This window comes from Arachis ipaensis, chromosome B07, assembly GCF_000816755.2.
Source record: "Arachis ipaensis cultivar K30076 chromosome B07, Araip1.1, whole genome shotgun sequence".
In the NCBI taxonomy this organism is placed as follows: domain Eukaryota; kingdom Viridiplantae; phylum Streptophyta; class Magnoliopsida; order Fabales; family Fabaceae; genus Arachis; species Arachis ipaensis.
The window spans coordinates 4,075,511-4,089,384 of record NC_029791.2 but is presented as its reverse complement, the minus strand read 5'-3'; the positions used below and the strand labels follow the sequence as shown (position 1 = coordinate 4,089,384).

At 30.8% G+C, this 13,874-nt stretch overlaps 2 protein-coding genes and 1 pseudogene across 2 annotated transcripts in view; 1 reads left to right on the top strand and 2 right to left on the bottom strand.

Moving 5' to 3' along the window:
* LOC107609190 lies at positions 240–4,007 on the top strand (annotated as a pseudogene).
* LOC107609189 (switch-associated protein 70) lies at positions 4,548–8,338 on the bottom strand. Its single transcript, XM_016311054.2, has 10 exons — positions 8,184–8,338; positions 7,960–8,067; positions 7,554–7,615; positions 7,380–7,463; positions 7,230–7,261; positions 7,039–7,114; positions 6,714–6,945; positions 5,868–6,095; positions 5,402–5,694; positions 4,548–5,141 (listed from the first exon to the last, which is right to left on the bottom strand). Exons 1-10 carry the CDS (start codon positions 8,208–8,210, stop codon positions 4,802–4,804), a joined length of 1,482 nt encoding a protein of 493 aa, XP_016166540.1. The 5' UTR covers positions 8,211–8,338; the 3' UTR covers positions 4,548–4,801.
* The window catches only part of LOC107609637 (protein FAR1-RELATED SEQUENCE 5-like), a 17,373-nt gene continuing 15,543 nt past the window's right edge, over positions 12,045–13,874 (bottom strand). Inside the window, exon 4 of the transcript XR_002351025.1 lies at positions 12,045–12,785. The gene's annotated coding sequence lies outside the window, so the exon portion shown is untranslated. The remainder of the gene's footprint in view (positions 12,786–13,874) is intronic.

Genomic DNA, 13,874 nt, shown 5'->3' with positions numbered 1-13,874 from the left:
GTAATTTTTTCAAATTCAATTATTATTAATTAATTTAATTAACCTTTGGTGGCTTGATGAGACCCCCCTTAAAGAAAAATCGATATATGTAACATTAGGTCAAAATCTATTGTAAGCTATAGAACTCTCTTTTAATCAAGGCCATGATGGGGACCCCCAAGAAATGGAAATGTTTGACTTGACTTCATCACCTAAATATTCAATACATTTACACACTATAAGAAGATATGAAAATATGTTAATATAAATATAGAGAAAGCATAGAGAATAGTTTTCACATGTATGTGTTGTTTTACTTGAGACTTTAAGTGTTTTTAGAGTCATGGATGTGGCTAAGTTGTACATGAACAACGACTACTCCGAAGAACATGAACATGAACATGAAGATGAAGATCATGAGATGATGAAAGAGGAGAAAGAAGTTGTGCTTCCTGGGTTTAGATTCCACCCAACAGATGAAGAGCTTGTTGGGTTTTATCTTCGGAGGAAGGTTGAGAAGAAGCCTCTTAAGATTGAACTTATCAAACATGTTGATATCTACAAATATGATCCATGGGATCTTCCAAGTAAGATATTCAATTCTTCTTCTAATTAATTGTAACATGCATGTTTTAGGGTTTAAATTTCTTGGGTTTGATTATAACTATTCATATATTTTTTTTTAGAGAGATAATTTCGTAATACTTTTATGATCGAAAAATTTAAAGTTGAATACTTATTAAAGATTACATAGTTAATTACCTTATCTTATTACATGCATAAAAAATTATTTGTACAAGTATATATGAACCTCATGTATGTTATATAGGTGCAATTTTGATTTTTTTTTTTTCTATGTTATTATACAATTTTGTTTATATAATAATTAATTAACGAATTTATTGTTAATATGTGAAGAAGTTGGTTCATCAATGGGGGAGAAGGAATGGTATTTCTTTTGCATAAGAGGGAGAAAGTACAGGAACAGCATAAGGCCTAATAGGGTTACAGGATCAGGGTTTTGGAAAGCCACAGGGAATTGGTTTATTACCGGGGAAGTGCTGGAAAAGGCACCAAAACTGATTGGATGATGCATGAGTTTCGTCTCCCACCCAATAATAATAATGGAGCAAAATTATTAAGCAATAATCAAGAAGCTAATAATGCTACCAAGGATCTTCATGAAGCTGTAAGTCAATTATTATACCCTTTTTTTCTTTTGGCTACATCACTAATTTTGCCTTTCAAACTTTATACTTTGACAATTTAAGTAACTAGCTTCTAGATAAAAAAAAAATTAAATAAGTCTATGTGATACTTGAAATATATATATTTCATTTGAGATTTAATTACTCTGCTAGTCCTATAGTTTCGTAAAATTTTTAATTAGGTCCTTATACTTTTTTTTCTTTTAATTCAGTCCTTATACCAAATTTTTTTTTTAATTGAGTCTCTATATCTTTTTTTCTTTTATTTAGGTTCCTGTACCAAATTTTTTTTTTAGTTTGCTCCTTATAAAATTAAGCCAATTACTACTAAGAGGGACTTAATTGACAAAAAAAATTTGGTACAAGGACCAATTAAAAAGAAAAAAAGTATAGGGATCTAATTAAAAATTTTACGAAACTATAGAAACCAATAGAGTAATTAAACCTTCATTTGACAAGTTCTCTCAATATTTTCCTAATTTTTGTCAAATGAAATACATTTTTTAGTATCACAAGTTTATTTAGTTTTTTTTTCCAAGAATTTAATTACTATATATTTCTTCATTATTTTTTATTTGCATATACTATATATATTATTTTAATTAGAGATGGTGTATGTCTCTTTAGGGATTTAAATTCTTTTGTCTTGTTTGAAAAATGTGGTGAGGATTATATTATTTAAATAAGAATGCAAACTAGACCATCTAGAAGTAGAAGAATAAAGACAAATTCTAGAGGGAATATATTCAAAATAAATGATTATTACAACAGATGCTGAGGTTCTTTGCTAGAAATCTTGTTCATACTCATCACCATGACCATAAATATCAATGTTGTCTCTATTCAAAAGTCAGAACCACGTTATTTAGACCCATGTATTGAGGAGAATGCATGATAGTGAATAAATTAAGCAACCAATTTATCAACAAATTAACGAGATAATATGTTACATATTCACACATGCATATATAAGTATACAAATATACATAGTGTCAGCTAAGTTATATTTGTAATAATTAACCAATTAAAGTGTATTTTATTATATTTATTTGAACTAACGTGATTCATAGCATATACTTAATTAGTTCTGTATTATTTTAATAAATTGTATTTTAATATTCACATATGCTTATAATTGTATTATTTTAATAAATTGTATTTTAATATTTCCAAGTGAAACTTGCGGTTGATGACACATTAATTAGGTCATTGGTCAATCAGAAGAGTCGTCTGGATTTTGACTGAGAAAAAATAATCAAGTTAATTCTTTTTTTTTCTGAATATATTTTATTATTTTGACTGAGAAAAAATAATTAAGCCGCATTAATTGCTTTATTTGTCTCTCTTTAATAAGTCAATTTCTCTCTTTGTTATACTAGTTCTTAATCAGTATATTTTAGAGATAAGATGTAAATAAAGTACTAAATCTACTTTTATTTTTATTTACTATTTAAAAATATTTTTCTTGTGCAAAAAGTCAAAGTCAAGATGACATCTTAAGAGGTTGCATTAAATTATGGATTGAGTTTCTTGCATTACCCCACCAAACTTGTATTATTAATGGAGTCTGGTCAATTGGCACTTAATGGAACTTGGTATACTTTTACAGGTCTTGATGTTCCATTCTTCATATTGTTACATCTTTGGTCCCTTCATCTCTGACCAAGTCAACTTTTTGAAAGAAAAATAACAAAATGATCAATCCATCTATCTATCTATCTATTTTTCTATCTATACATATATAATTTAAAAAAAATTTCAAATGTATCGGAGAACACTGGTGTTCCAGTTGTTTTGGTCGTTGATTTCAATTAATATATATTATATATATTTTTTATAATTCAGATCAACGGTTAAAACAACTGGAACACCGGTGTTTTCGACATACTTAAAACTCTTCCTATAATTTATAAAATAGTCCATTAAAGTTATAGATATTTATTTTTTCTTAATAAAAATTTTACAAAACTAGTTATCTGATTAAGAATTCATGTAGATCATAGATTATATTTACAAAAATTTTATAGGCTTTTTATTTGGATGGTTATTACAGGAAGTGTGGACACTATGCAGAATATTCAAAAGGATTCCAACATACAAAAAGTACACACCAAATTTGAAAGATTCATCAACATCACCACTGATGAACAAACCCATCAATAACATTAACCACCAAACTGATTCCTCAGTAACTTCCATATCATGCAGCTTAGAATCTGACAACAACAATAGCAAGCCATTCTTGACTTTCACTAACACTATGACTATGGGCATTCAACAATGTGAAAGGAAGCCTCTTGTTATTGGACATGTTGATGAAAGGAACAACAACTTTTTCTTAGACCATTCATCAATACATCATCAACAAGCTCCAACAACAATTACTACTACTGCTTTGTCATCATCATCATACTCATCATGGAACCAGCACCATCTTGTGGAGGATTACTTGTTTGCAAATGAGAATTGGGATGATCTTAGATCTGTGGTTGAGTTTGCCACTGACCCTAATAATTCCAAGGTTTATCTATGATTGTAATTAAAGAGTTTAATATATATTTTGAGAGGGTATTATTATTAGGGTATTTAGCTTCTTAAAACTACACTACTACTAGTACTACTACTACCAATAATAGTGACATGTATTACTATAATGTATATCTATCTTACTCTAACCCCAAATTCTTTTCTTGGGGTTGAAGTGAGAAAGTTTGATAGAGTATGTTTGTATGAAAAATAGGCCTTCAGTTTTGTTTTGACATTGTTCACATACACTTGGTTCTTTTGCTAATTTAATATAAACATATATAGTTTTATTTATACCTAATACACTCCTGGTTTAGTTTACTAATAACCACTTTTTAAATTTCAAAATCCAAATCTTAGTTGTAAATCACTGCCCTTTTACAATGTTGTGGTCAAAATATCTTTAGTTTTGAAAAGAATGCAATATACAGAATGAAATTTCAACACAAGAAATATGGGATTTGACTGAACCCATTAGTCCAAATGATGTTCCTTGATTTGTATAGTTGATCATAGTTTGTGGAAAGCCATAGTCATTAGTGTCTGCTATTTAGAGACATGACAAAGAAACCAAGTTGTCTTTCATTTTAGGAATTTGCAAAAACTAGAATTATTCCTATGATGTGCAGTGCAGCTATTGCCACCTTAAAAACAACTAATCAATTGTTCATTAACTTACTGTAGCAGAAAGCTACCTCATAACCATGCAAGACCATTGATAATATGAGTCATAAGAGGTGTGAATTTTGGGAAGATTGGAATCATAAGGATAAAACCACCTTCTGGCCCTTTTTATAATTATTCAATTCTTCAATATTTGTTGAAGCACAGTTGAAATGAACTGTTTTGGAAATTGCTCTATTTGTTGATGAACAAATGGTACATATCTAGGACTAGGAGAGTTTACAAGTCAGATTTTGTATACATCCAAATCCGATTACATCAGAAAAGGTATCCACTTTAAGGGAAGGTCATATAACAGATTAGTCAACTGAAAATCAATAATTATGTTTACACGCTCATCCAACAAATGATATAATTACATTCCCTACAGGTGAAAATTTCTGTGTATGCATGTGCGAACAACATCATGGCTGATGGAAAGAGCCTAATCCTTGTTCATGATGATGATTCGCACCTGGTTGGCTAACCACAGGAATATCTAAGCTGCTTCCATCAGTTTCTGGTGCTACTTCCCTTACATCGGCTACCCTTGCCTCTGTTGCCTGAATATCGCTCCATTCGCTGTCCTCAACTGGTCGAATATTTACTTGATCGGTTGCCATGTGAACTACATTCTCTGTGGGGATGGGAGTCGCTCTGGAAACACTTAGGCATGCTTTATCCACATTCTCATCTGTCGGGTCAACGTGCTTTGTATCTGAGCATGCTTCTGTCTTCTCAACTTCAGTTGTATCAATGTGTTGCCTGTTACATTGGCCATTGTCAACTTCATTTTCATGACAGCTGCACATTTCATAGCTGGATATACATATCCAAGTAATTGAACTCGACAAAACAAATAAACAAAATATCCAAAATTTCATTTCAATTCCCTGTTTCTATCGAGTATTGATGTGTAATAACTCCATGTATGTTTTAGGTTAGGTCAGAAAACGAAAGCATACTTGTAAAACCTAATTAAAAGCATTTCATGCAACGGAAGAAATAAGAAAAGAAAAATGAACCTTTGAAGTTGTTCTTTTAATATGTTCACATATGCTAGGAGCTCCTGCTTCTCTTTTGTTGCCGCTGCTTCTCTCTGTGCAGCCTCCTTTATCCTAGCTTCGGCATTTGCCTCTGCAACTCTAACCTTTTCTTCTGCCCTTACTACGGCTGCTTCTAAGATTACGTCATGCTCTCTAGCTTTGGCCAGCTCAGAACGCCACATATTTGCCTCCTGAATAGCTGCCTCTGTCTGCTTGATTAACTGCTCTCTTTCTTTGCTTAATCCCGTAATCTTTTCCTCATACTCCTTTAGCTATAATAAAAATTAAAGACAAATTGATCACTCAGACAATTTCATTGCAAGTAAAAGCTATGGGCTACTTTTCCAAAGCATTTACTAACGGTAACTCAAATTTCAAGCTGCAAATAAAAGAAGTGGGTAAAAAGATAAGAACAATTTTCAAATGGACTAGCATAATGGTATACCTTCTGCGCAGACAACTCCTGTTGCTTCTCTAAATCTTTTTTCAATCGCTCAATTTCCACACAAGCAATTCTCCGATGCTCATCCATAGTATAAGCAGCAGATGCTGCTGCCTCTGCCGCTTCAGCAGTTTCAGATAGTTTATCAGCTATATCTCTTATAGTTGAATCACGTGCACGAAGGTCACGGGCCAGATTCTGCAGCTCTTCATCCTTGACTCTTAGTGTTTCCTACAGAGTAGTGTACCATCTTCAGAACCAAATCAAAAGCAATAAAGCATCTCATATATATAAAAAAAAGACAATAATACACGGGGACAAAATCTTTTTCAAATTAAAATTTTCCCTTCTCTATTATATTCACCTCCTGATCAACTACAGTATCTATCTTGCCACAACCATAGACATGTTCTAACTTCTTCCTTTTATTAAGGTTTTCTTTATTGTGAAATGTAACTGTATCCTTCACCCATCTCTTAATCACCCTATCAATAGTGAAGCTAAGTTTATTCCAGGATGAAGGGAGAAATTGGATAAATTAAGAAAGGGGGTAATAGAGATTAAGCATCTAATAGAAACAAATATATGAATTTAAATGGATTCAAATCTTTATAAAATTTAATGAATCAAAAGCTATGAAAAGTGTCCTCCAAACCAAAAGAAAACAATGAAAAAATCGGAGAGAAACCTAAAAGCATAGCTAGCAGGGTTTATGGAATTCTTTTGTACGTTTATGAGATATAAACAAGATAAAATACATAGTATATAGTCACTTGTACATGTAACTTTACAAAGTTTAATTATGGAGTGGAGCCTAGAAAGATGAAATGAACCAGGATTAAATTGTACCTTCATGATTGTTAAATCATCCATAGGACCATCGGTAGGCTTTGTTGTCATCATTCCTAGAGCATTTCTGAGAGAAATCTGCATTGCTGCTTCAATTTCTTTAGAACATTCCAAGGCCGTTGAATTTGCTGCAGCAACAACTGTTGCAACAGTTCCTAATTTTGTAGAACCACTCCCACTTAAGGAATTCACAGCTTCTTTATGCGCTTTTAGAACTAACTGTGTTGCCCTGATGTCAGATAATGAAATAGATCAGAAGATATTGCATCAACAACAAAGAACTTTACCATAGACAGAAACATATTGCACACCAATATAGTATTAATAAGATCGTATTCTCTCAACTTGGCCAGGAGTCTCTGCACAGAGGAAGTAATCCTTTTTCTGTGGTGTCCCAATATCTTTTGGAGACAGTTAAAGAGGTAACAAGTAGGGCAATTTTTGGTTCATTTGTTAGCATATATGATTCTTAAGTGCTAATAAAAGTGATGAAAAAAATTGGGACAAAAAGGATACAAAAGCAGCACCCATCATACTTTGGTAGCCCACTGAAACACAAACAAATGAATACATTGCCAATGAGCATCACAAACAAACTTAGTCCAAAAGAATTTCATAAAAAAGAAATTATTAAACACAGGCCAATCTTAAAGACAATAATCTTACTGGAAATTCACAGGAGATACAGTAATTGTGCTATTGGCATCAAATATAATTGTTCCCTTAACAGTTGGCTCATTTCTTCTTAACCTAAAATCCAAGCAAAACATTGTAGAACATTACTATCCATAGTTTTTTTAAGCCTGACAAAGAAAAGTACATATATCATAATACACATACTTGTATTCCATTCTCCCAGTTGTTGGATCCAAGATTACCCAACGCTCGTTCCATTTTCTCAGCTGCAAACACAGCAAATATCAATTCAATATGCAGTACTTAAGCATCCTAAGTAAACACACAGCATGTATATTTTCTGAAAATATCAATCATGGAACTCAATGAATCACATAATGAAACTCTAAAAGACACATGAAAAGTGAATCACCTATGTATCCCAGGAAAAATTGGAACTTTAAACTAGAATTGAGAAAAATAACTAGTATTAAATAAATGGGTACCAATGAAAAGGATCATAAGATGAAATTACAAAACAGAAATTTTAACAAACAATTGGTGATCAAAATTGAGAGACAGCAAACAAAGTACGGAAAATATGAAAAAGGAGAAAGCAATTTCAGCTTACGGTTTCAGATCGCTTGAGAAGAGGACCCTGCAACAAGTTTCTGCCAGAACCTGAAGCAAGTTGACGCTTGATCTTCTCTAAGCTGTTCTCTGTGTTTTCAGCAGCTCGCTGTGGCATTGCAATTCAGCTCAGTAACACAAACAAGAACCAATTTTGAAACATTGAAGAATAGGAATATAGAAAGGGAAAGGGATTGGAAGAAGGAGAAGAAGAATAGAAGTTACCGGAGAAGAACCATTGGTGGTAGCCATGGGCGTAGATCAAGGCTCGTGTTCGAAAAAGCTCAAAACACAAAGAGGGTTTTTGCTTTTTGGTGATATTCCTTAAAATTTCTCTTTTTTTTTTTTCCTTTGAAATAAAATTGCCGAAAATTTTAATTAAAAAATTGTAAGAAATAAAAATAATGATGGGTACGACCGGTAGGTAATATTGTTGTGCGGACTTGCCGTTGCAAATGATGTGATGATAAATGGTTAAACTAAGAATTAATTAATTAATAATTAGGGAATTACGTTTTTTTTAAACGTATTTTAGGTATAAACAAGTTTTCTTTTTATAAATATTTGATGACGTATATTACATCGACATAGTATATATTTTTCATAAATAACATTAGAAATGAATTTAATCAGATAATAATATATTAAATTAAATTAAACTTTATTTGTAATGGTTAAATACTTAAATTTGTATAAAAACTAGGAGATAAATATTTCAAAATATTATTAAATTATTATTTGTATTGCAAAAAAATGCAAAACCAGTTTTATTTTTACATTGGTCATTGAGATGTGGGCCTTGTTGTTTTTTCAGTTGGGCTATGATGATTTAAAATTTCACATTGGAGTCCAAAGAAGCAGAGTAGAGCAGATGCATTATATGGGCTTATTCCCTGTTTTAATACCATGGCCCATGGGCAAGGGCGGAGCCTCAGGAAACTTTTGATAAGAAAGGAGTGACTCCTTTGCAGAAAAAATGCAGAGAAATTTACAACTAAAACAGAAATATTGGACGTGGATACTTCAAAATGTTCTTAAATTTTATCTGTATTCCATAAGCATGCAAAACAAGTGATTCTGGTAATGAAATGGAAAAGTATAAGTAAATAATGAAAATACTAAATAATGTGAACAATAGATATATTGGATGTTCAATTTACTAGGTGTGCGGATAGTTATGCTAATATTTAGATTTAGGTGGGTAATTTAATAGTGTAGTGTGTTTTTACTTTATTGGGTCAAGTTTACAATCTATTATTTATGTTGTTCACAAAAGTCATTATCTACCTAACAAAGTCCGAAATTAAAACCTTATTCTTAAGTCTGTCATTGAGATATGGGCCTTGTTGTTTTTACTTTTTACAGTTGGGCTATGATGCTTTAAACGTCACATTGGCGTCCAAAGTGGGCTATGGGCCTTGTATATCACCTTTGCCCTAAAAAAATGGGTCCACCGTTAGAAATGTTCCCTATTTCCCTATATTTTGCTCAGGAATTGATGGTTCCGAAATCCAATTCAATAATATTTTATTGAATTGAGTATAATTCGGTGGTGTGGTTAAGCAGAAAAAACTCTTCCCTTAACGAAGTGCTAACTACGGTTCTTTTTCAAACTCTGCATTAATATAAAATATTTGTGCACCGAATTATCCCTATTTAAATTTTGAGCTATTGTGTATCTTGTTAAAGTAAGTTTTTAAAATATTCGTACTGGAAAATTATTTGTTCAGTCTTAAAAGTCATAATATGTCACTCCTCTTTTATGTGATTTTTTAATTATTCTTTATTTTTATTAATGTCGCTGCCCTTGTTATTCAATTTTAAACATTGTCACCATTGGAACATATCACCTTCCTTGGCTTTCTCTTTCTATCAATTTTGATTGACCATTAATCACAAAGTTTTCTGCAGGGGTTCCATGCTTCTTCCCATGAAGTTGTTATTCTCTTCTTTTTTTCAAAATGTAAAATGTTGGTAATGTTCATGTCCTTGAATAACTCATCGAAAAATGATGTCAATAATTGATGATGCATAATTTTTACTCTTTAAAATTGCACATGGGAGTTTTAGGAATATACTTAGTGAATGGTGTTTATTCTACAATTATTCGTGGGCAAAAAAGAATTGGTGTTTCAATGCTATTATAAAATAATCCCTTCATTTTGAAAAAAAAAATGTATTAAGAATAACAAACACATTTTATTTGGAATAATTTGTTTATGTTTATTTTAATGATTTTTGCTAGCAAATGCCTTCTCGATATCCTGACCTACCCTGCCAACCCGCTCAATCCCCTACAAAACCAAGTCAACTACAACAACTTCATATGTTTGGATTACAGTTTGCAAACAAAAGTTTGTATAAAATTGATTTTGTAAAATTGATTTAAATCAAAAGTGAGTTGGTATTAATATGATTTATGTTTGGTAATTTTTATTCAAAATAGATTATAGTAAACTAAATATTGTTTAGATTATATTATTCAAAATCACTTTTAGATGAAAAATTACAAAAAATTATATAAATTTAAATAATTATTTTATGTTATCTTATAATTTTATTTTAAATATTTAAATAAATTTTAATATTTTTTTAGTACTTTCAATTTTTTTTAGTACTCTAATAGAATTAATAGAATCATAATACAAAGTAAAAAAATATTCCATACAAAAAAAATAACAATAACGGTAAAAAAAACTCATATAAAAAATCAAAAATTTTATAAAAAATAATAATATACATAAGAGAGTATTAGAAAAAAATATTATAAAAAAATAATAAACATATAAATATGAAGGACATAATTAGTACATAGAACATAAAATTCAATCCAATGTGAAAAGATCAACGGAAAAGCTAGAATTTTTAGCTTTTGGTAAACTAGGATTGAAGACAAAAATCGCTTCTACGTTTACAGGATAAAAATATTGTCAAACATAAAAATGAAGCATTTAAAAAGCTCAAACGAACGAACTTCTCTCTTCTTCAACGCAAATCCAAACACACCCTTCATGTCCTCATCTCTTTTGTCATTTTTTTGTTCTGCTTCTAGAAATTCTATTATTATGATTGCTTTAACATGGGTCATCCTTAAACGCTCCTTGCTAAGTAAGGAGTGCTGCACACCTTGTTAGTTGGTTAAATCTAAACTCTTCATTTATTATATTTTATTTGAATGGCCTGGATTTATAAAGGCAACCTGTTAATCAGGTTAATCACTTTTTGTTTTTAAAAATTTAAATTTTTTTTGTAAGTTTTACATATTGGGCTGAAGTCCAAAAAAAAAAAACATATGAATATTAGAGAGAGAGAGAGAGAGACCTTAATTGTGTGAGGCAGTGGCATGGGGTGTTGGCGCAACTGCAATGAGCGACGGCACAATGAGATGTTTTATTGTTTTAATATTTTAGGGGTTTTCCGTTTTCACTTTTCAGGGTTCCAAAAGCCAGAGCCACATCACATTGATATATTCAATTCATGGATGCATTTTAATATTGATTTGTATTGAATAGAATATAAAATACATTAAATGATTTCGTAGTATAATTGGTTATCACGTCAAATTAACACAGTGAAGGTCTAAGGTTCGAATCTGAGTGACGCTAATTTCTTCCTTCTTTTGTTTTTTGACACAAAACATGATGATGTGTTACTATATTTTTGCTCATGTTCATTAGTAATTACCCATATTAAATAATTCTTGCATGAGCTATTTTTGAAAATTTTATTTGTCAAATATTTTTCTTTTTACTTTTTCTTTCTAAATGTGTATACAGAATAAAATCCAAAAATAACCAATTAAGTAGAATTAACTAGTTTTTGCTGTGGTGTACGTCATTAGACTGTAGAAAGAAGTGAACCCAATATTCAGATATGAAATGAACAAATTGAAGGTTGTGGTAGACTTAGAGAATGAGGGGTTGAATCTATGCCTTCTTTTTAAGTTACTGAAATGACTATTTCAAACAATCTTTCAATTCTGATTCTGTTTGAACTTAGCAGCGGAATTTTATGAGACAATTTATTTTTGTCTCATGAATATCAGAAAACAGAACACAACAGAAAAGAGAGAAACTAACACCAACATGTTTGAACTTCTTCAAAGAACACTTCACAGAACAAAACCTCAATACACTGGTTATCTCTCCTTACTTCTGAATGAACAGAAAATCTTCTTTTATCTCCTTGCATGTTGCTTGGTTGCTCTTCCTAGGTCAACTTCTTGAGCCTTGAGCTTCACCAACCCACTATCTCACTTTTTCCCATTAATCCTCACAATGAAAAATTTGTTTCTGACTTCTCTATCTTGACCGAAAGCCATAAAGCAGCAACCACAAAAGTCTTCCAATGGTAAATCGAATTTGAACCCTTGAAAACTAACTTGGTCCCCAAGAATCACTTATGACCGTAGATACACAGCAGTAAAGAATAGAAATCCTCTTTTCCATATAGCTCAAAACGGAGTGGCAGAGAGTTGAAGATGAAGAGAAGAAAGTGTGTTGCATGTTTAAGGAAATGGTTGATTAGACCTTACCCTTCTTTGCTTAACCTTCTCTTTCCTTCTTCTTTCATGACTAGCTTAGGAACTAAGCTCTCTTTCTTACTTTTTCTGAGTTCTATGATTTGACTGAAACAGGAAAAAAGAACGTTGCTTTGGAAGCAAGATGGGGGGATTTGAAATCAACTCGGGCTTGGATCGGATATCCATTAGGCAACCCTTTTGATTTCTTTGGCTTTGTTTCTTTTGGGCTTCACTTGATTAACCAACCTACTAGCCTTGATGTTTTTATTTTCATTCCAATTTGGACTGCTAGACAAAGTTTTGGCCTGCAATATTTTAATAAATAAATTAGCAACATACAATTATCAATAATCAAGACTAATTATTTATTTTGTCCAAAAATAACATTTGTCATCACTAATTAATTTAGTTAATTTTTTAATTCAACACAAACTACTGCGGCCGTAAAGCTTTCATTCATTCAAACTTTAGTTTTGTAGTAATGGTTACTATCTTTGTTGATAAATTTATTTTTAATTGATTTTTTGCTATCTTTTCAATTAAAAATATGAAATAAAAGTGCAAGTATGAATTTTATTGAGAAAATCAGACAAATAGTATGATCTTTTATAAAATAATTATTTTGTTTTTATATGTTAATGTGTTATGATTTCGTTTAAGTGAATTTTAATGAGAAAAAATTCTACTTTATCTTTAAAATGGTTTCTTAAAGCTTAACTTATTAGAATGTAAAGTTTTTGCAATTACCATAGAGTATTAATATTTGTTTCTCAGTATCTATTGATTGAACAAAAGTACTTTTGTTTTTATGACTTTATATACTAACGAGTGTTCTAAGATAGCGGCAGATTATTAGTGTCGATTTTGATTTTGTTTTTTAAACGCTATAAGAATCTTTTACTCTCTTAAAATAGAATCTATGAAAAAAGTAAAAAAACTTTAAAATTTCTTTAAAGTTTAAGTTTATTTGAGTTATAAAGAAGGTATTTTGGTTTTTTAAATGAACTAAAAGTATAATTAACATTTCTTTAAATCAAAATTGAATTTTTAATTTCTAATACACGAGGGTGATACTGAACATTTTGGACTTTGGTTGTTTGGTTAGGGTTCCTTTCCTCTAAACCAAACAGCGAGATTTTGGACTGTTGGGAGAAAATCGACCGGATCCCAGTTTAGTTTGACCGACCGACTATGGTTTCTAAATCTTCCTGTTATAGTATCTAACTGATTCGTTGTTTCCACCTATTTATGATTCGATCAGCCAGTTTGAACTCTCAGAACCTTGCATTACAGTAATAACTAAATAAGAATATATGTATATCATCATAATGTTTAATATTGTTGACAATAATAATAATAATAATTTATTTTGTATATAAATTTATAAATTTTCT

What these genes read in the sequence shown, in the direction of transcription:
- LOC107609189 (XM_016311054.2), bottom strand. Translation starts at nt 8,210, where the DNA reads ATGGCTACCACCAATGGTTCTTCTCCG. An exon ending in GTATCTCCTGTGAATTTCCA is followed by an intron (nt 7,262 to 7,379) that starts GTAAGATTATTG and finishes TTTGTGTTTCAG; the next exon opens with TGGGCTACCAAAGTATGATG. An exon ending in GTTGAGAGAATACGATCTTA is followed by an intron (nt 6,946 to 7,038) that starts TTAATACTATAT and finishes ATTATCTGACAT; the next exon opens with CAGGGCAACACAGTTAGTTC.